The 21,421-nt window shown below is 38.4% G+C and overlaps 1 protein-coding gene across 4 annotated transcripts in view; it reads left to right on the top strand.

Moving 5' to 3' along the window:
- Slc16a7 (solute carrier family 16 member 7) overlaps nt 1-21,421 on the top strand; it is a 155,935-nt gene that overhangs the window by 79,486 nt on the left and 55,028 nt on the right. For 3 of the 4 annotated variants that reach the window (XM_036169603.1, XM_036169601.1, XM_036169602.1), the window contains 2 exons: nt 6,437-6,563; nt 17,206-17,438. In XM_036169603.1, the coding sequence (XP_036025496.1) occupies nt 17,219-17,438 (220 nt within the window). In that variant the 5' untranslated portion in view covers nt 6,437-6,563; nt 17,206-17,218. The remainder of the gene's footprint in view (nt 1-6,436; nt 6,564-17,205; nt 17,439-21,421) is intronic. The other variant, XM_036169604.1, reaches the window with a different exon arrangement.

Here is a 21,421-nt window from a genome sequence, read left to right as displayed (position 1 = left end):
GTTAAAGGAAAATCTTCCCTAGTCCCCTTCAGAAGCTTTCTTAAATGGGCCCACAACAGATAAATTAATACGGAAGACATTTTTTTGTTTGGTTTGGAGATAGGATTTTACACATCCTCCAGGCTGGCCTCAAACTTGAGATCCAACTTTGTCAGCCTCCTAAGACAAGAATAACAGGCATGAGCCACCATGTCAGGTAGTACATATAAACTTACTTAACTTGTATAGTGGTGACTAATGGGAGAATGATTACCTACCTGTCAAGGGAGATTTCGATCGTTACTTCCATTCAGGTACTGAGGGAATGTGGACCATTCCTTCTGAGGGGTAGTAAGAGTTTTTTGTCTTTTTGTTTTTTATTTGTTTGATTGTTTCAGGAGAATGGAGGGAATTTAAAGGAAAAACAAAAACAAAAAATATTTGCAAACAATTATCTCTGGAATTTGAATGCATTCAAAGGACAGACTTCTATAAACAGCAAGCTATGCAAATTGAGGTCATCAATATCCTCTTCTGCCTTATTATCCATGAGACTTGAAGGTGATGGTGGAAAGTAATTGTGTTCTGTCAGATCTAGCATTAAAGAGGATCAAAGGATAAGATATGGAGGCATGATGACCAGCAGTTATAATTCCCAGACTGTTTCTGTATTTCCACACTTTGTTGTATTGTTCACTCAGCCAAACACCATACCGGCACACCTGTGCAACTCATACTTTGAAACACATAGAAGCTCACTGGAGAGATGGCTCAGCAGTTAAGAGAACCTTCTGCTCTTGCAGATGACCTGGGTTTGGTTTCCACACCCACATGGTGGCTCATGACTGTCTGTAACTGCAGTTCCAGGGGATCCTCTACTCTCTCTGGCCTCCAATGACACTGCATGCATATGTTGGGTACATATACATGCAGGCAAGACACTCGTGCATCGAAAATAAAGATAGATTTAAAAAGTAAAATAGAAACACACTTTAAGTTTTATAAATTACTTTTACCATTTGTTTCACTCATAAGTCATATAGATCTGCTGCATTACTTTAATATTATTGGATTAGTGCTTTTCTTAATGAATGAAACAATTTGCCCTTTTAGGATGACTGTCCTTAAGAAGTATTTTCAAACATCTTTGTGTGATTGTGTAACTATCCGTGGAGGAGACAATGTTGCAGTGCAATCCCTGTGTTTATACCTTTTAGAAACATTTTACCATGACATTATGGGAATTTCCCATGAAATTTTAAAACATTAGTATAAGCCTCATGCTGAGAGCAGTGCAGACCCACTCTCAACACTAATGGATGCCAACACACAGGACAGCACTCCCCAAAGAGGTGTAGAGGACTCGGCTCCATGCCTCCTCAAGCTTCCGGTGGTCATTGTTGTTACTTGATGTTCTGTCCTGTGGTCGCTTCAGTTTCTGCTCTGCATCCATGTCTGTCTGTCTGTATCTCTAAACTCCATTTCTGTAGTCTAAGGATAGTGTGATTGCAAGCAGATCTCGCCTCAGGAATACAGAAAAAGGTTTTTAAACTCTTCATATATATTTGCTATACAAGGTACCTTTATGGATCCTGGAAATTGGGACGTGAACATAGCCACCATTTAGATTACTGTAACTGTTGTCAGTGTGAGTCTAAAAGCATAATATCATAATAAGCCAGGATGATTGTTTGGTGTCAATGGTTCATTTCTAGTTCTTTGCAGTTTATTATGTGTTAGTTTATTATTTTTCCTTAATTTTCCCATTCCAAAGAAATCTTTAGTTAGTTTGACCCTTAACATCAGTTAGAACTCTGAGTCATTTTAACTACAGCAAGAGTTTGCATCTAAAATAGTTTTTGTGTGGGTGACATTTTGAGGGCCATGTACTATGGATATCTTTCTTGTCTGGATGTGAAAGTAAATCAGTCAGTAGAGATGGTCCACGTAGAAGAGAAGAGCCCCCAGGATCAGATTTCAATTTTAATTCAATTACAGGTTAGAAAAGAAAAGATTCAGTTCTACTTAATTCCTGGTGTTAAATTGGATAAGCTTGCACCTCAACTTAAAACATTGTACATTAATTTGGCATTGGTATACTGTTTTGTGTCGGAAAGAAGAAATAGAGAACAAAAAGATCACATGGTTGTTCTTTATGGAGCATATTAATCTGCTTAGGTGACACACAGGCCAGTGTTGGGAATATGTGAGAAAAAGTACCTGCTTTAAGCTAAAAATTCTGGGGGGATTTACAGTGGAGCCAATCATCTCCTAACCACTCTTAATCTGGGCCTTTGTTTGCTGAGTAAATTATTTCAGGATCTTATTTTTAAATATTATATATGACCCTTAAGGTTTAGGAAGTTAAAGAAAAGGACCCTCACAGTTTGTAAAGGAATGTGCTGATGTTCTGTAGTCTGGAATGCAAGAGAGCATTGAATAGACTGAGGCTGTAGATTATACAAAATTTTAATTGAATGTCCAGAAGTGATGGAACCATTAAGGCATCATTTATTCAGGTATCCTGTAAAGCTTGTGGCATACATAGGTACAGCCAAGAAAAGTATTAGAAAATATGATGTCCGCCAGTGATAACTACAGTAGTTAGCATTTCTTTGTAGTGGGAAAGAGGAGAGAAATCCACAAAATTTTTACTTTATAGAGTTAAAGTGAAAAATTTCATGTTTTTTAAATAATGGTTTATTAAAAACAAATTCTTAAACCATGATCATGCATTGTTAAAATTAATGATAGGTTCATTATCATGTGTATATATGTGTATGTGCTTAAGTGTCTATAAACTACACCATGATTGATCAAAATCAGCAGAGAAAGGATGTAACTAGATTAATTGAAACAACTAAGTTGAGGTTTCTGGATTGTTCAGCCGTTTGTTTAAAGGTACCTATGATGTAGGTTGTTTTTTTTTTTTCTAAAATATGGAACAGTTAGATTGTACACTGAAAAATTTCATGGGACATATCCATATTGGTGAGCAGGTAGAATTTGTAGCATCCTGGGATTTTCTCAGAATTCCTTGTATTCTTGCTTCTTAACTAGTGTATGTAAGACATGAGCAATTAATTATAGCCTGTGGGTCAGAACCCAGTTTTCAGAGATGCCTCAGGCTTTCCTCTGAGGCTGTGCCCTGCACTCAGGAAAGTTTACTATGCTAGAGGGAAAAAAAAGATATAAAGATTTCCTACATTAACATGGACTAGTACTTGGGATAGGCTAGAGTTCATGACTTACCTAGCTTTTGAAAACTATGGCAACTCCCAAGAGTTCCAGTAGGACCAGAGTCGACACAAACTACTCCACAGGCCCCGGAAGTCTACTGAGTGAAGTGTTAGGACCATTCCTTGTCAGTTTCATAGATCCAGTCAGTTTCTTTAAGACTTCTTCACACTCTTTATTGGGCGCCACACATCCTTCATCCTCTTACACAAGCACCCTTGACCCAATGGTCATGATGTCTTCGTTCCGTACTTTATTACAGGCAGCTCTATAAACCAAAGTGGAAGGCTGGTTATTTCATTGAAAGAGTCTAGTTTTCACTATTTTCCTTTGCTTACTCTGATCAAAATTAAGTTCATACCAAATTTTATATGTTCAGTACCATATTGAAGTTAATATTTTGAATAAAGATATTTGATCTATTAGACATGTAGACCTGACTAGAAGTTTGAATTCTGTAACCGATGCCTAGAATATTTTTTAAGCAGTGTTGCACTGTTAAAACCTGTTTATTATTGATAGTATTTAGAATTACTTTGTTAAATATTGTATGTACTCACCCACACCCATAGACATGTACACACATACACACACAAGTACACACACACACACACACACACACACACACACACACACAGCTGATTTAGCACCAAATTACTTAAAGAGATACAAGGAATTGAGTAGCCAACAATGTCAATACATTTTCTTTCTCCTAGTGTAACCTGTCTAATCCATTCTTGTGTGATGTATCTGTATATGTCCGGGTGTGTGTTCACGTGTGTGTGTGAATTTAGAAGGAAGCCAGAGGCCAGTCCCCACTGTCCTTCTCCTGGAGCCCTTTTCAGTGTTTCTGATGTAGGGTCTCCCCCTTGGATCTGGAACTCATCCATCTGGCTAGACTGGCTGCCTAGCAGGCACAGAGATCCTCCTGTCTCCACTTCCTAGAGCTAGAATTGTTTTTTAAAATTTTTAATTTTTTTTCTTTATTATTATGTGTTTCAATTTTATACATCAGCCATGGGTTCCCCTGTCCTTCCCCTTGCCGCCTCCACCTCCATTCCCATCTCCTCCAGGGCCAAGACTCCTCTGGGGATTCATTTAAACCTGGTGGAGTCAGTCCAGGCAGGTCCAGTCCCCTCCTTCCAGGCTGAGCAAAGTGTCCCCACATATGCACCAGGCTGCAAAGAGCCAGCTCATGCACTAAGGACAGGTCTGGGTCCCACTGCCTGGGTGCCTCCCAAACAGTTCAAGCTATTCAATTGTCTCACTTATCCAGAGGGCCTGAACCAGCTGGGGGCTCCACAGCCTTTGGTTCATAATTCATGTGCTTCCATTCCTTTGGCTATTTGTCCCTGTGCTTTTTGCAATCTTGGATTCAACAATTCATGCTCTTGCAGACCCACCTCTTTCTCGACAGTTGGACACCTGGAGCTCTACCTGGGGCCTGGTTGAGCATCTCTGCATCCACTTCCATCAGTTATTGGATGAGAGTTCCAAGCACGACAGTTAGGGTGTTTGCCCATCTGATCACCAGACTAGGTCAGATCAGGCTTTCTCTTGACCATTGCCAGCAGACTACAGAGGATGTATCATTGTGGATTTCTGGGGACCTCTCGAGCACTCTGCCTATTCCAAGGATCACCCAATGACAGAGAAATGGATGAGATCTACATGAACAACCTGGATGACAGTGGGAGTAATGAAGGGCAAGATTTGAGGGAAAGAAAGCTTAGGGGAGCAGGAGATCCCAGCTGGATCAAGAACAGAGAGGGAGAATGAGGAATAGCAGACCATGATAAATGAAGACCACATAGAGCTAGAATCTTAAGAGAGTAACATATGCTGGACTAATTACAGGGATGCTGGGAGCTGAGTTCCTCCTGCTGGCATAGAGAGCACTTTATCCACTGAGCTATCTCTCCTGTTCCTATAATTTGTTATTTAAAGAAGATGATTTATCTTTTTCTTCCACTTTTCATGTTTGGCTCCGTGTGTGTGTGTGTGTGTGTGTGTGTGTGTGTGTATGTGTATGTGTGTGTGTGTGTGTGTACATATATACATATATATGTGACTGACAAGCATATCTATATGCATACACATACTCATTTAATTATTGGAGTCACTCATAGTAGGATACTAGATGTAAAACAAAGGTGACTAGCCTGCTGCTCACAACTCCAGGGAAGCTACCTAAAAAATAGGACCCTAAGAAAGACACAGAGATCGCCCAGTGACAGAGAAATAGATGAGATCTACATGAACAACCTGGATACAGTGGGAATAATGAAGGGCAAGTTTCGAGGGAAGGAGAGCTTAGGGGAGCAGGACATCCCAGCTGGATCAAGAAGAGAAAGGGAGAACAAGGAATAACAGATCATGATAAATGATGACCACATGAGAACAGGAATAGGCAGAGTGCTGGAGAGGTCCCCAGAAATCCACAATGATACATCCTCTGTAGACTGCTGGCAATGGTCGAGAGAAAGCCTGATTTGACCTAGTCTGGTGATCAGATGGGCAAACACCCTAACTGTCGTGCTGGAACTCTCATCCAATAACTGATGGAAGTGGATACAGAGATCCTCAGCCAGGCCCCAGGTGGAGCTCCAGGAGTCCAATTGTCAAGAAAGAGGAGGGACTATAAGAGTGTGAATTGTTGAGACCAAGATTGGAAAAAGCACAGGGACAAATAGCCAAATGAATGGAAGCACGTGAATTATGAACCAAAGGCTGTGGAGCCCCCAACTGGATCAGGCCCTCTGGATAAGTGAGACAATTGAATAGCTTGAACTGTTTGGGAGGCACTCAGACAGTGGGACCCAGACCTGTACTTAGTGCATGAGCTGGCTCTTTGCAGCCTGGTGCATATGTGGGGACACTTTGCTCAGCCTGGAAGGAGGGGACTAGACCTACCTGTACTGAATCCACCAGGTTGAATTGAATCCCCAGGGCAGTCTTGGCCCTGGAGGAGATGGGAATGGAGGGGAGGGGCTGGGGGGAAGGTTGGGGTGAGGGCGGGAGGGGGGAGGACAGGGGAAACCATGGTTGATATGTAAAATTAAAACACAAATATAATTTTAAAAATTACTTTTCCATGACATAACACACACAAAAATATTATTGGAGTTACAGAATTACTGGGGTAAATTAAAGATAGTGACAAATGAGGCAATTGAATATGGTAATACATTTAATACTTATTTTTTTCCTTTTTCTTTAGGTAATCTGGAGTCTGCTCTACCTCTCCCTTCATATTGCTTTCAAATATTGCTCATCAACATAAAGTGACCAGGCTTACTTATACACAGCACCCAAAGAAATCTCTTAAAGTGGACATCTGACTATAGGTAAAAGAGTATTTTTATTTCTGATTCTTTTGTTCATACTTACAAATAAAATGGACAAAACATGGCATCTTCCAAATATATTAAAGAATTGTTCACAAGGAAAATCATCGTGAAGGATATGTGTGTTCAGATTGAATCTTGACAGTTGATCAACTCCAGCTGCTAGTGAGCAAGAGGTGAGAGTTTCAGGAGGTGCCATTTTCCAAGGGTAACGGGCTATGGACTTTATCCTATGAACCGTTAGTAGAGTGCCACTAATAAGTCCTCCCCAGGGCCTATGATCTGTCAACCCACAGGTTCTCAGGCCCAATAACTGGTAGATGTATATTCCACGTTGTGGAGTGTGTCATAAATCCAGTCAGAAAGTGGTGGTTTGTTCTCATGCTATCCACGGTACTGTAGCTAATGTAGCTCTTTGGTTCATATCTGGGTAAGACTGATAGTACCTTTTCTCCTCCAGTGGTAATGCATACCTCCTTTAAAGGCTATGAAAGGTAGTAGGGACTAAACTCTGAGGTCCATAACAACTTGATTTCTCCATATCTGTGACTCAGGTTTGTCATATCTTCAGTCTTGGGGTATTACCATCAAGTTCTAGACAGTAGCCAAGACCAATCACAATAGACCTTAATATTTGAAGGTCTGTGGAACCTGTGGAGTAGCTAACAACTCCAATAAATGTAAACCATTCCTGGCTTTGGAATTTTTGGTTTTTAGCCTATAGTTTCTAGTAAGGGGATTTATGCTGCATTATAGGGTAATTATATTTTGGCTTTTTAAATACATGTACATGCTTAAATTTTAGGAATGTCCTGCAGAAGTTTTTTTTTTTTTTATGATTTTCCTGAAGGTCTTTAGTGTTAGTTATCCCTTCTTGAATTTGCTCCTCTACCCTCTAATCCTCCCTCGCCTTCTATTGCTGTATTCTGTCTTCTATCTCTTGAAAACCTCCTCTTGCCATGGCACTTCACTAATTTCCTGATCTCTATGGGTATTTCACACAAGACTTGTATATATAAAAACTCAATGGTAACATCCTCAAATGAGAGAAAATAGGAGATATTTGTCATTCTGGATCTGGATTGCCTCTCTCAGAATTATCAGTTTTATTAATTTACCTGCAAATTTTGGAATTTTTTCTTTTGTACAGGTGAATAACATTCCATTTTGTAAATGTGCGACATTTCTTATCCATTCATTCATTTACTAATACTTAGGCTGTTTCAAATTATTGGCCATCATGGATAGAGCTTCAGTGAACATGAATGAACTAGTATGTCTGTAGTAAGATATAGAGTCCTTTGGGTATGTGCTCAAGAGTGGTGTAGCTGTATCATGTAGTAGATCTATTTCTAGCTTTTTCCAGAACTTCTGTACTTCTGCAGTGATTGTCAAAGTGTCCCCTATACCAGTGAGTAAGTGTGCTTTCTCCATGGCCACACCAGCATTTGTTGATTTTGTTTTGTTTTGTTTTTATCTTAGATATTTTGACTGTGGTAAGATGAAATCTCAAAGTTAATTTATTTTGTATTTTGTTGCTAAGAATTTTGGCCTTTTGGGAAATATTTCTCAGCCACCTATTTTGTGAGAACTTTCTATTTAGTTCTGTGCCTCCTTTATTAATTGGGTGTGTGCTTTCTTGATGTTTCTAACTTCTCATTTAGCTATTAGAGACATGGTTGGGGACTTTTTATATTTTTGTGTGTATCTACATATTAATCCTCTGTCAGCTTTTTTTTTTTCTTTCTAATTCTGTAGGCTGCATATTTGCTAGAAGTAGAACTCAATGTCCCAATTAGAAAAGTCAGGGGAAAGCCTTCCAAGTGGAATGCATAAAAAGAAGAGCTAGATAATAGAAGCAAAGGAAATAAAAGATGCTAATAAGCACAGGATAGGAAGTATGGGAAATACAAGACACTATACAGGAAATATGGGACACCATCAAAACACAGAATCTTCAAATTATAGGTGTAGAAGAGAGAGAAGAAACCAAGGTCAATGGTTTAGACCAGGTTCGTAAGAAGGCTACAGAATAAAATTCCCCAAACTAAAGGAGGACATAACCATGCAAATGAAAGAAGCCACTGAACCCCAACTAGACAAGACCAAAAAAGAAACACATTGTAGTATATAATAGTCCAACTCTAAATATACAAAATAAAGAAAAACTATTGAAAGCTGCAAGAGAAAACATCCAAAAGACACATATAAAGGAAAACCCACCAGAATGACAACTGATTTCCTAGGAAAACCCTAAGAGCCAGAAGAGCCTAGAGTTAAATAATTCTAAAAGACCATGTCTGCCAACCTAGATAAATGTACCCAGAAAAACTACCTGCCACAGTTGAAGGAGAAATCAAAACTTTTCATGTCATAAACAACCTAAAAAATTTAATACTAAACACAAAATACTGAACAGAATACTGGAAGCAATATTCTGAACTGAGGGGAGAAATAAACATAGCCAGTAGACTCTAGAAAGAAAACAAAGCCATGACTTGATGAACATACACCACAGGAAAAAAATATAAACCAGCAGAAAACATCCAACAGCTGCAGTCTGTGTATAGCTTTCAATAATAACTCTGTCAATGATTGCAACTCTCCAATCACAAGACATAGCAAAAGCAATCCCAAGCAAAAAGAACAATCCTGGATGGCTAACTGTTGCAGACTCCAAGACACATTGTAGAACTATAGTAATAAAAGTAATATTATAGTGGCAGAAAAGCAGAAAGAGAGACCAGTGGAACAAAAGAGAAGACCCAAATATGAGTAAGCATAACTCCAGCCATCTGACTTTTGACATAGACACAAAATACATGTGGGGAAAAAAGACAGCATCTTCAAAAAATGGTGCTGGGAAACTGGATGTCCATATTTAAAAGAATGAAGCTGAGTCCATTATCTATAATCCTGCCCATAAATTAGATTCAAGTGGATGGGTGATCTCAGTTTGAAACCCCAAACACTGAAACTGCTAGAAGAAAACCTAGTCAGTACCAAAGAACTTACAAAGAGCAAACTTACACTGTACCCTAACAAGACATGGGCCTACGAAAGGACTTTGCAAACAGAACTCCATTAACAAAGGTAAGGCCAAAAATTGACAGCTCAGACCTCATAAAACTAAAAATTGTATAACAGTTAAGAAAAAAATCATTCAAGTGAAGAGAAAACCTTAAACCGGAAGAAAATCTTTGCCAGCTGTAATTCAGAGGATTAATACCCAGAATATACAAAGAGCTAAAAACAGTCAAGAGAACAAATGAGCTGCTTGAAAGATGACCTAGGAATCTAAACAGAGTTCTACATAGAAGACATAAATGGCTAAATGATACCTCAAAAAAGGATTTCATTTTTCCTTAGCAATTAAAGGAATGTGGGTTAAAATAACTTTTGAGATTTTCACCTCACTCTAGTCAGAATGGCTAAAGATACACTACTTCTCTTCTTCCTGGCCCAATCCATTAGTGATGCTGTCCTTGGACATGTTTTCCTTTGAATTTTTTTCCATTTCAAAATTTTACGTCATTTTGGCTTTTCTCCAGAGATTTTCCTTTATTAAATTAAAGTTTTGAATTGTTTCCACTAGTTTATGCAACTGTGTGTTTCATGGTCTTCTTTGCAGCACTTACTCATACAGAGTTCTTTGTGATTGCAATTTTGAATTTCTAGGTTGTGTATCATCTAAGTTGTTTTTCTCAGGGAATGTTACTGTGGTAGCAGTATTTTTTATTATTTAATTTTCTTTTATTTTTTGAGATTATAGTTAAAACATTTCTCCCTTCCTTACCCTCTATCTAAATCCCCCATCCACTCCTCGCCACTCTCCTTCAATTCATCACCTCTTTTTATTTCACTAGGTTGTTCCTGCATGCATGTTTGTATGTGATGTATATCCCTAAACATAACTTGTTTCCAGCTGTATAACACTATCTCTGTATGTTTCCAGGGCTGGTCACTTGGCCCTGGACAACTGGTGTGTGCCCCTCTGGGAAAGACTGCCTCTTCCATTGGCAGCTTTCTTCAGTTGGCCACAGTTCTTGGTAGAGGATTAAAGTGGGGCTACTAGTTCTTAGCAGAGATAATTGCGTTGGTTAGTAGGTTGTTTGCTTTTTTGATGGGAACTAAGATATAGAATTAGGTCTTTGGTAGTGTTTCTTTATGTAGAAATCGTGTTTCCCCCTTGTTGTATGAGTGTTTAGATGTTGGTTTTCTATTACCACAGTCTGTCAGGTTGTACATCTGTTCAGTCTTGGGGCAACTTACTGATGGTGTTTGAATGGAGTACCAGAAGTGGTCCCAGCTCAACCTAGGCATGTGGAGCAGACTTATGCAGAGTGAGAAAATGCTCATAGATAGTCCTCAGGCATTTGAGACTTCCCCTCAAGTAGCTGGAGTGAGTGAAGTGGCTATGGGTCTCTGAGGTCTCAATCTGGAGTGGGGAGAGCGTGCAAGGACATGACACAGAGTCTTCAAACAAGCTGCAGGTGTGGATGTGTTGGTGGCAGGAATCTTTCCTTCCTACATGGAAGAGAAGGGCCAGCCAGCAGGAAAGGAACATGTGTCCCTCAAGGAGGTTGTGGGAGCAAGTGGAATTGGTGTAGAAGTGATGAGTCTGGTGTCCTTACCTGGAGAGTGGTGTGTGTGTGTGTGTGTGTGTGTGTGTGTGTGTGTGTGTGTGTGTGTGTGTGTGTGGTATATTTATGCCTTTAAAAGTGACAGGAAATGAATCGCAAAATTTTATGTTTAAATATTTGCCATATCAAATGTGATAAAGACTACAGTCCTTTGAACTCATGGATTAGTAATGAAAGATGGTTTCTTTTCCATTCTGCATTTTGGAAATTATGGGACCACGTCTTTACTCCTAGTAACTGTCCCTACATTCTACAAGAAAAAGCTGTTTCATACATAAATGCCTCCGGTTTTTCCTCAGTGATTCTCCAGCTTTTATTTTTTAATTTACAAGCAAAAGGGAAATTGGCAACTTCACAATTTAATTTAAAAATGTGTAATAAACTCAGATTCTTAAGACAATTTTCATGGCCAATTGCTGTCATCTACTTATTTAAACATCCCTTGCAATCCCTCTGTTTTCTTTAAATATTTTGTATTTCATAAGATACTAGTTTTGAACTCAAATGTCTTAAAATTGTTCAACATACAGAAATAGCACTATTTTAAAACTGAATAAATCAGGAATTAGGAGAGATTATTAGTGTTGTGTACAAAAAGAAACAATTAAAAAAGACTATAACATACTGTAAACACAAACTTTTTAACGTAATTCTCGACAAATGTGGTGTCTTTTAACTAACTTGTAATCTCTGTAGAATATTAACCTAATAGAAGTGTTTTTCCATAATAAAACCAATACACACTTTACACACATCATTTGTCTCTGTCTAAACCTTCTATCCTGTTGCTGGTTTCTTTGACATTTTAGTAATGTTTGTTGTGTGATATTTTTGTCCATCGGGAGGGACATCATAGGCACACACACACACACACACACACACACACACACACACACACACCTACTTACTCCTGAAAGGAGACCCCCTACAGACCAAAGTCACAATCTTACCAAAGTACAAGTTGTTGAAGTAGTGAGATTTTGGGGGGTGACTTACAGGTGTACAGACGATTCAGAAGCACCTGCATCTCCAAAAGCCCCTCCCAGGAGCTCCCTGAAGCTCCACAGACCTCAGAATCCCCTCTCCTTTTAGTGGCTCCTTCTGCAGCAGTTTTGTCCTTTGAGTCCTTGGGCAGCTGCCCTAGGGAGAGTTTCTGCTTTCCTTGACTTGTGAAGTTGGCTGGCCTCTCCAGTCTCACAGATCTCCTGTCTCTGTCCTGGAGGGCATGTTTCAGAGGAAACTGTTAACACAATAGTTTCAGTGTGTCAAAGCTTCCCTGTGCTAGCTGAGGTTTGACCACTGAGACAAAAATACCTAATGAAATTAACTTCAATGGAGGAAAGGAGTTACTTTTATCCGATGTTCCACAGGATGCTATCCCTGTTGCTTCATTTTCTTGTTGTGGACTGTGGTTGATGTATTGTGCATCCTAATAAACTTATCTGGGGGTCAGAGGATGGAACAGCCACTGTATTAAACATAGGTTTAGGCAGTGGTAGCACATGCCTTTAATCCTAGCATTTAGGAGGCAGAGATCCGTCTGGATCTCTGTGAGTTCAAAGCCACACTGGAAACAGCCAGGCATGGTGACACACACCTTTAATCCCAGGAAGTGATGGCAGGAAGCAGAAAGGTATATAAGGCGTGAGGACCAGGAACTAGAAGCATTTAAGCTTTTAGCAGCCATTCAGCTGAGATCCATTCAGATGAGGATTCAGAGGCTTCCAGTTTGAGGAAACAGGATCAGCTAAGAAATTGACAAGGTGAGGTTGGCTGTGACTTGTGCTTCTCTGAACATTCAGCATTCACCCCAATATCTGGCTCCCATGTTTTTTTATTAATAAAACCCGTTAAGATTTGTCTTATAGTGCACCACTGTGAGAACACCACGATAAGGGAGCATGTGATGTATTATACCAAAGATAATCATGATGGATGCCATGAAAAAAGACAGAAAAGGCCACAGACTCAGGGTTCTCTACAAAAGCTCACCCCAGAGACCCAACTTCTTCCTCTTAGGTTCCCCAAAGGAAAGGTCCAATGTTTTCCCAACAGCACCAAAGGCCTGTGCCTAACCCTTCAGCAGCACAGCACTGAGAGATGTGTATGTCAAACCACACACTTTTTACAAAGCGAAATTTTCAGGCAAATAATGTTTTGAAAACAAAGTGCTCTTGACTGTTTCAATCCTTAAGGACATTTAGATACACAGAATATAATAAAAATGTCAAGTGGTTTAGCGTTGGTTTATTTTGCTCCCTGAATACATAACCAAGCAATCTTATTTCTGATTCCTTGTATATAGCTTTAGCACCACCAGCAGTTATTAATGATATCCGGTTGCTCACATATTCCACCAAGTTTCTTAGTATTTCTGAAAGTGGACTCATCTTAAAATTAGAATATCAGTAGAGTATCAAAGGATGTCTATGGAAACTACATTGATTAATAAATGCTTACTGGAGATAATAAGGACTTGTTTAGCAATAACAATGATTCAAATTTTACAAAGGTATATCCCTTTATCCATATCATTTTTGTAGACCATAATTATATTTAGGTTAATTTGAATATCATGTGTTTAGGTTAGTAAAATAAGAGACGCACAATTTGAAATGTTTTTAATTTTTTAAGTAGTTAATTTTATTTTTAAATTGAAATTAGTTTTTTTTTCTTATAATATATTCTGATTATGATTCCCCTTCCCTCAAATATTCCCATATACTTACCACCTCCCCACCCACCTAAATCCACATTCTTTCTTGGTCTCTTTAATTAGAAAACAAACAAGCATCTTTAAAAAAACAATAAGAAAAAATAAAATAAAACTTGGCAAACCTGAACAGGACAGAACAAAAAAGAGAAACAACAAAGAGCCAAAGCTAAATAAAGCACAAGAAACATATAGACACAGAGACACAAGGCTTGGCTCACAATCACAAATATAAAATGCGTGTGTGTGTGTGTGTGTGTGTGTGTGTGCGTGCGTGCGTGCGTGTGTGCGTGTGTGTGTGTGTGTGTGCGTGCGTGTGTGCGTGCGTGCGTGTGTGTGTGCGTGTGCGTGCGTGTGTGTGTGTGTGTGTGTGTGTGTGTGCGTGTGCGTGCGTGCGTGCGTGCGTGCGTGTGTGTGTGTGTGTGTGTGTTTGCTGTGGTGCACATGTGGAGGTCAGAGGATGATTTTCAGGAATTAGTTCTCAGCTTCCACCATATTGGTTCCTGGGATTGAACTCAGGTTGACAGAGTTGGTTACAAGCACCTTTCCTTGATGAGGTCTATCTTGCTGACTCTAATTTGAACTTCACGTTGTTGCTGTGCTTGTTTCTAGCCCCCAGCTCCTCCCTCTCTCCTCTTTCTATGTAGTTTGGAATAACTTGTTGTTATATTTTATCTTCTTGGGAACATTAGAGGACTGAAAGGATTTGCCTTTTCCAGTACCACTCAGGAATTCTGCTATACTCATGTCTCACTGTTTTAACGTCATAAATAGAATGGGGGAGCACACTGTCATTCATTTCCTGAGTTCTTTTTAACTGTAATTTGGGAGTGCTTTAAAAATTATCACCTGAGCCAAGCCTTTAATCCCAGCACTCGGGAGGCAGAGCCAGGCAGATCCCTGTGAGTTCGAGGCCAGCCTGGTCTCCAAAGCAAGTTCCAGGACAGGCACCAAAGCTACACAGAGAAACCCTGTCTCAAAGGCAAATAAATAAATAAATAAATAAATAAATAAATAAATAAGAGAATGATCAATGTCTGACTAAGCAGTGTATGTAATAGAGACCTAAAAACAATACAGTATAAAATACAAATTTTCTATTAACCATGGTTCAATGAAAAGTGGCATCGTTATGATTTTTTAAATTATGATTTATACTTCCTGTATTTCCTATATTGTCTAAAACAAAAGAATTCTATGACAACTCAAAAAACATTCATAAAATAACTCATAAAATTGCAGTTGTATCTCTGGGGTTCATGAAATTACATTATCATTTAAATTAATCAGGCAAACAGTCATATGGAACAATAATGAAAATAAATACGTACAATTTTTAATAATAACTGTTAGATTGAGTGTTTTTCCTCTTCTGGGCTTTCCTCTCTACTGTCTGTTACAGGCATCATTAAAACTGCACTTGTCAGATTGCTTGGTGAAGAAAACTTCATCAGAAAAAACATGCTCAATTATGTCAGCGTCATCTGTGACATTAAAATTCAGTTTGCATAAACACTCAATGAAGACCATATAGCCAGGAAACCTTATAGTATTTATTTGTCCTTTACAATAAAATCTTGAAGACTCTTATCATTAAAGTTGATAAAAACACTATTATTGATCCCACTCAAAGGCTTGTGGGATCCAGTCACCTTTGTGACAGCCTGTGAGGCCTCAGAGGACATTAGACTAAATTATATACATCTGACCTCAAAGGAAAATACCGAAGGATCTCACTTTTTGGTTGAATGTTGAAAAAGAAAACAAAATCTGAAATCACAGACATCAAAAATAGAAGAGTATTTTCTTTGGGTTGGAGGCTAAAAAAAGAAGTTGGTATTCAGAAGGAGGTGCTGTTCAAAGGCTCAGCTGCAGCTATGAAGGGTCTGTCAACACAGAGCTCCTTTGTAAGGTGGGCTTTGTATCACAGAGTACTGACTGTATGCTCTGAACCTGCTAAGACGAGATGGTAGACTTTAGATATTCTCAACACACATGTGGATGGGGGGAGCGGGAGGTGGGGGTGCGGGGAGGGACATTGCATGAGGATATGAGTATCAGGTTAAATTGAAGGTAGTTGTCATTCCACACTGAATTTACACATTAAAATATCATTATTTGCACCTTATACCCTCGTGTGTGTGCATGTGTGTGTGAGAGAGAGTGAGTATGAAAACCATCTACACAGGAATTCTTGAACACAGGAATGTTGCTTTTTCTTCTGCATTTTCATTGCAGCATCTCTGTACCCCAAGAGGATGTGGAGGCAAGGTTTTCACTGTGTGTAATTTCTTACATATCAAACTGTGTAAGAAAACATATCATCTCTCTCCATGGTAGAGTATTTAAGTGTTCTTAGGTGTGTACATAGTGAAGAGACTTTTCTCTATTCCCTCAACAAACCAGCACATTTATCCATGTAGCTGGTAGAAGTTCTTGGCAATGAAAAGGGTGGAGACATATTTATAAAACTGTTGGTGGTATTAATTTTGGAAAGGCAACATTTTAAATTAAGCTGTTATTCTTAGGGCTTGGTGATGGCTCAGTTGTTATGTGATTGCCACAAAATTGTGAGGACCTGAGTTCAGTCCTCCAGAATCTGTATCACAAACAAAACACAAAACAAAACAAAACAAAACAAAAACCCAACAATTCATATCATCGCAGTTCTGGGGAAGCAGAATGAGGAGAATACTTGGAGCAGTTGCCCCTAAGAATAGCCACATCCTGATACCATGAGAGGTCCTTTCTTGAAAAACAGGTGGAGAACAATTGAAGAAAATACTATATATCAACCCCTGACAACACACACACACACACACACACACACACACACACACACACACACGCATGTGCACATACACACACACACATACACACATGTGCACACACACAGACACACACACACACACACACACACACAGAACATACACAGAAGAAAGAAGTAAAGTAGTTACATTTCCTCTATGTTTAAAAGTAAGATTGGAGTAATGTTTATTTTTGTTTACTTGGCACTTCTAGGTCATATCTGTATTTATTAACTTTACTTTCACGTGTTTTCTTTTGAAATAAATAAGTACCTTCAGATTTTCCTCTTAATAATCAAGGCTGTATATCTCACATTGTCTGTTTTCATTTTTTTTTTGGTAATTTTCCAAGCTTAAGAATACTAAATATATTAATAAAGTGATACTGCAGTTACAATGAGGATGCTAGGCCAGCAACTATCAAGGGTGATACACAAAAACAAACATAGAAAATGACCTGTTGTTTCCTTTTTCTCCAGAAGAGGTGCAGAAATGCCATCGGAGAGTGGTGTACAACCTCCACACCCCCTCCCTCCTGATGGAGGGTGGGGTTGGGCAGTAGTTGGAGCATCCTTTATCTCCATTGGATTTTCATATGCCTTCCCCAAAGCTGTCACAGTATTCTTCAAAGATATTCAGGGAATATTCCACGCTAGCTACAGTGAAATTGCCTGGATATCATCCATCATGCTGGCTGTCATGTATGCAGGAGGTAAGTAAGGTTCTTGGTGTAAGAATATAGTTCTTTGTTATCACATACTTTCTATTGACCATGTCCACATACTAAAACTCTTACTATATTATTATGTTAATCAGTTAAAACCAATCAAAAGCGTAATTAGAACTGCATTTTTAATGATTTTTGATGATTTAGCATCATTATCTGTTTACTTCATTTTGAGTCTTAATAGAATATTTGGTGGAATGGAGAATTATCTGTACAAATGAAGTGTACTACATTATCAAGATTTGCCACATTATCAAGATTCCAAGTGAATCATCTGCTCAGTTTGGAATGAACGCCATACTATAATGCTAGAAATATTTCTCACCATTGCTATAGCTGGCCAAAATGCTTTTTTTTTTTAAAGAAAAGGAAATGCATATTTCTGTCAGTCTATAAACCCATAATATACTCCATTTTGCACTGCCCAGAAGGACTGCTTGCATGTACTTTCTACACACATTCAAGTTTTATGTGTGGAATAATTCCTTAATGCTTTAAGACTCCCAAAATAATGACATCGTTTTATTTAAGTGGCTATTTCAATTATCTTGTTAGACTATATGTTAAAGCAGGAGTGTAAGTCATGAGAGAGAATGAATATATCAAACCACCCAGCACTGGAGTGTTAAATAATGGAAATTCCTCATTATCACGTGACCTATTGTCTTTAAAATATTCTCAACAGTAGACCAGACTTTTATAGATTTTTTTTTTTTTTTTATAAATCATTACTTAAAATACATGGGTTTTAGAATTTTCATTTGTCAACTGGTAACTTAACTTCAAGGGACAGTTATAGACTCAGAATATAAGAATTCAAAGGTATCACATAAATCACCTGTCATTTTTTATTATATAAGTAAAGATAATGTGATCCCTAGTGAGGGAGACAGAACATTAGCAATAATAACTAATATTTATTAGAATTTGCTCTTGGCCAAGGCCTCATTTCACACTTGGTTTATGTGATATTTTCTAATCCTCTTGACAGCCCGAGAAATGATGGTCACCTTTCTGTCCTGAGAGTAAGGATGTAGACAAACTAGCTTTTCAAAGACACAGGGCTCATTTCTGGATATGAAATCTAAACCTTCAGACATGGTCACTGTGCTTTCAGTCCCTCTCATCTCTCTCTCTCTCTGTATATCTACAAAATGGTGGAGCTAGGCTAAACCAGTTCTATTGAAAACCCAGTACAAGTACTCTTGCTCTATAGTATTGGCACACATTCCACCTGGCCCAGAGGTATACCATTTCTTCTTTAAGATATTGTCTAATGTACTACCCATGCAAACATTTGATCAATAAATAATCCTACCTTATGTGTGTGTGTAGTCATGTGACAGTGTCAGTGTGTATTGTCCACTCTTTTTGTATTTTAATGATTCTAGATTAATAAGACTGACATGTTTCAACTGTTGAGTTTTTATTTGATTATTGGAAATATCATTTAAATTCTATTTGAGCATGTATTTGAAGAACTATGCTTCAAAAAAAAAATCTTTTTCTGGCAGTCACTTTTGGATACTTATTTTAAGGATTGTAGCTGTTATTTCTTATATGTATACCGAGATGGTTGATCTTGCAAAGTGCATCTCGTTCTTCTATAGCTCTGGTGTTTTGATGTTGCTGTGTTGGGCCAACCCATTTGTCTTGACCTGACAGGTCAAGGTAAATATTAAGATACCTCTGAGATAATTTTTTCCCTGCCTTTTAAATGGCTGCCACTAGAGGCTAGATATTAATCCATTGAGTTTGGATATCAGGTTCCATTAGGTCTTTCACAATTTTCTGTTGAAAATATTGTTGTCAAGATGCAGTTTGATGTTGTTAAGGTCAATATCTGAATCATCTTCTTTATACCTTTGATAATAAGAATAATCCCCAGTTCTCAGTGACGTCAAGACAGGCAAATTTCTTTTCTTGCTCACTGGGTGCTCTCTGTAGTACCTGTATTAGCACCCATGACTTTGTGCTCTTCTCTAAACCTACTCCCTCTATGAGATGAAGAGAAATGATATAGCATGAAACATCATCTGCAGTGTTTAGTGTCCAGGCTTGGAATTTATGAGCTTCATTTCTAACTGTATCCTACTGGATACAGTCAGAACTGATTACTGCCCTACATGGAGGCAGGGCCCACAATAATTGAGAGCTGCCTGGAAGAAAAAAAAAATGAGAACTAGATAACATATAGTAAGTCCTGGACAGAGTTTCCTACCCAACAGTTGTTCTCCATAAGCAAAGGAGAGCTGGTTTATAGGGCTGCCACAATCATGGCACAGACTGTGAGCTGCCCAGATCAAAAAGGGGTATGAAGAGGAAGGATTACATCATGTTAATTTAATTCCACATGACTTTAATTTTCTCATATTACTTGGTGTGTGTGACATCTTAATGAATAATTTTTATTGGACTTATCATATATAAATGATTTTATGTACACGTTTATTTCGTTTTAAGGATGTATATAGTATGACTTTGAAGAGGCACAAAGGAGAACTCATTTTTTGAGATAGTGTCTCATGTATCCTATTCTGGATTTGATCTCATTGTGTAAATGGTGATGGAAGGATGACCTTGAACTTCTGATTCTTCTGCTCCTACCTTCCAAGTGTGGGTTATGTAGTTTGGGGGTTGAACATGGGCCTAAAGGTTAGATAAGTTCTCTACCAACTGGAATACATCTCCATCGCTCAAAAGAAAACTCTAGAAATTAGTAAGTGCAATGGTAATGTGATTGACATTTATAATTTTTAGAAAGCTCATTAAAATAGTTAGAGTAATAGAAGAATCAGTTACGTCTAAAATAAAGTGAATGGGTGTTTTGTTTTGGTTGCTTTGATAAAATAACTTAAGGCATGTAAAAATACTGTGTAGGAACTAATAATGGTGACATCTAGGACAGATACAACTAAGCTCTTGGAATATTTCCCCAAATCCCCAATTATCAGGACTGCAGCATTTTGCATGCCATTCCTGGCTATGTGGGGAATTATATTACCATCTGGTGTTTAGCTTAAAATTGTAAACACAACTAAGGCCAGTGTCTAGTGGGAAGAAAACCCATTAAACTGCAATACATACTTCAGAATATAGAGTTTATCCATTCACATTAGTTCCTCAAACTAACTGTGTTTTATGTCTTATCCCTATAACCAGGCTTTGGCCTATGAACAAAAAAGTGTTTTGCTCTAGACATGATGATGCACACCCAGAATCCCAGTCCTCAGTAAGCTTAGGACTAGCCTGGTCTAAGTCAGCCAGTGTTACACATTGAGACCTTTTCTCAAAATATAAATGGGCCAGGTATGGTGGTCCATGGCATGAATTCAAGGCCAGCCTGGTCTACATAGTGAATTCCAGGAAGCCAGAACTATGTAGAGAGACCCTGTCTTAAAACAAACAAACAAACAAACAACAACAACAACAACAAAAAGACAAATAAGTAAATGAATAAGAAGAGCAAGGGAGTCTGCTAGGAGATTGTTTCATCTAATATAACAGGGATCTGCAGCCTTGACATGTCAGCAATATGTAAAAATAAAACATAAGCAGTTTTAACACCAGTTGACATTTCAATGAAGCTGGGTAAAATTTCATAGAATCCTACGCTAGATGAAAAGCTACAAGTAATTAATTACTGGTAAGAGAAGGAACATTAATCTTCCCCAGGGATGAGCCTCCTAATTGGTCATGATTATCTGATATCAAGTGGTCAGTCCCACAAACATACACATACAAATAACACTAAATGGACTCCACAGGAATATGCCCACACAAAGACAGCCACACAGCAATAATAATTAAAGATAAAAGAGGCCATGAATCTGAGTCAAGGAGAAATTCGGAAGGGTTGAAGAGGAGGATAGTGAGAGGAAATGATGTAATATAATTTAAAATGTATGGTAAGGGTGCTGAAGTTAGCTTTCCACAGTTGATAGCTTCCAGCGGGGTTGTGGGAAGGG

The sequence above is a fragment of the Onychomys torridus genome, chromosome 20 (assembly GCF_903995425.1).
Source record: "Onychomys torridus chromosome 20, mOncTor1.1, whole genome shotgun sequence".
NCBI lineage: Eukaryota > Metazoa > Chordata > Mammalia > Rodentia > Cricetidae > Onychomys > Onychomys torridus.
Note: the sequence above shows the minus strand (reverse complement) of the source record. Positions and strands in the feature narration are given on the sequence as shown.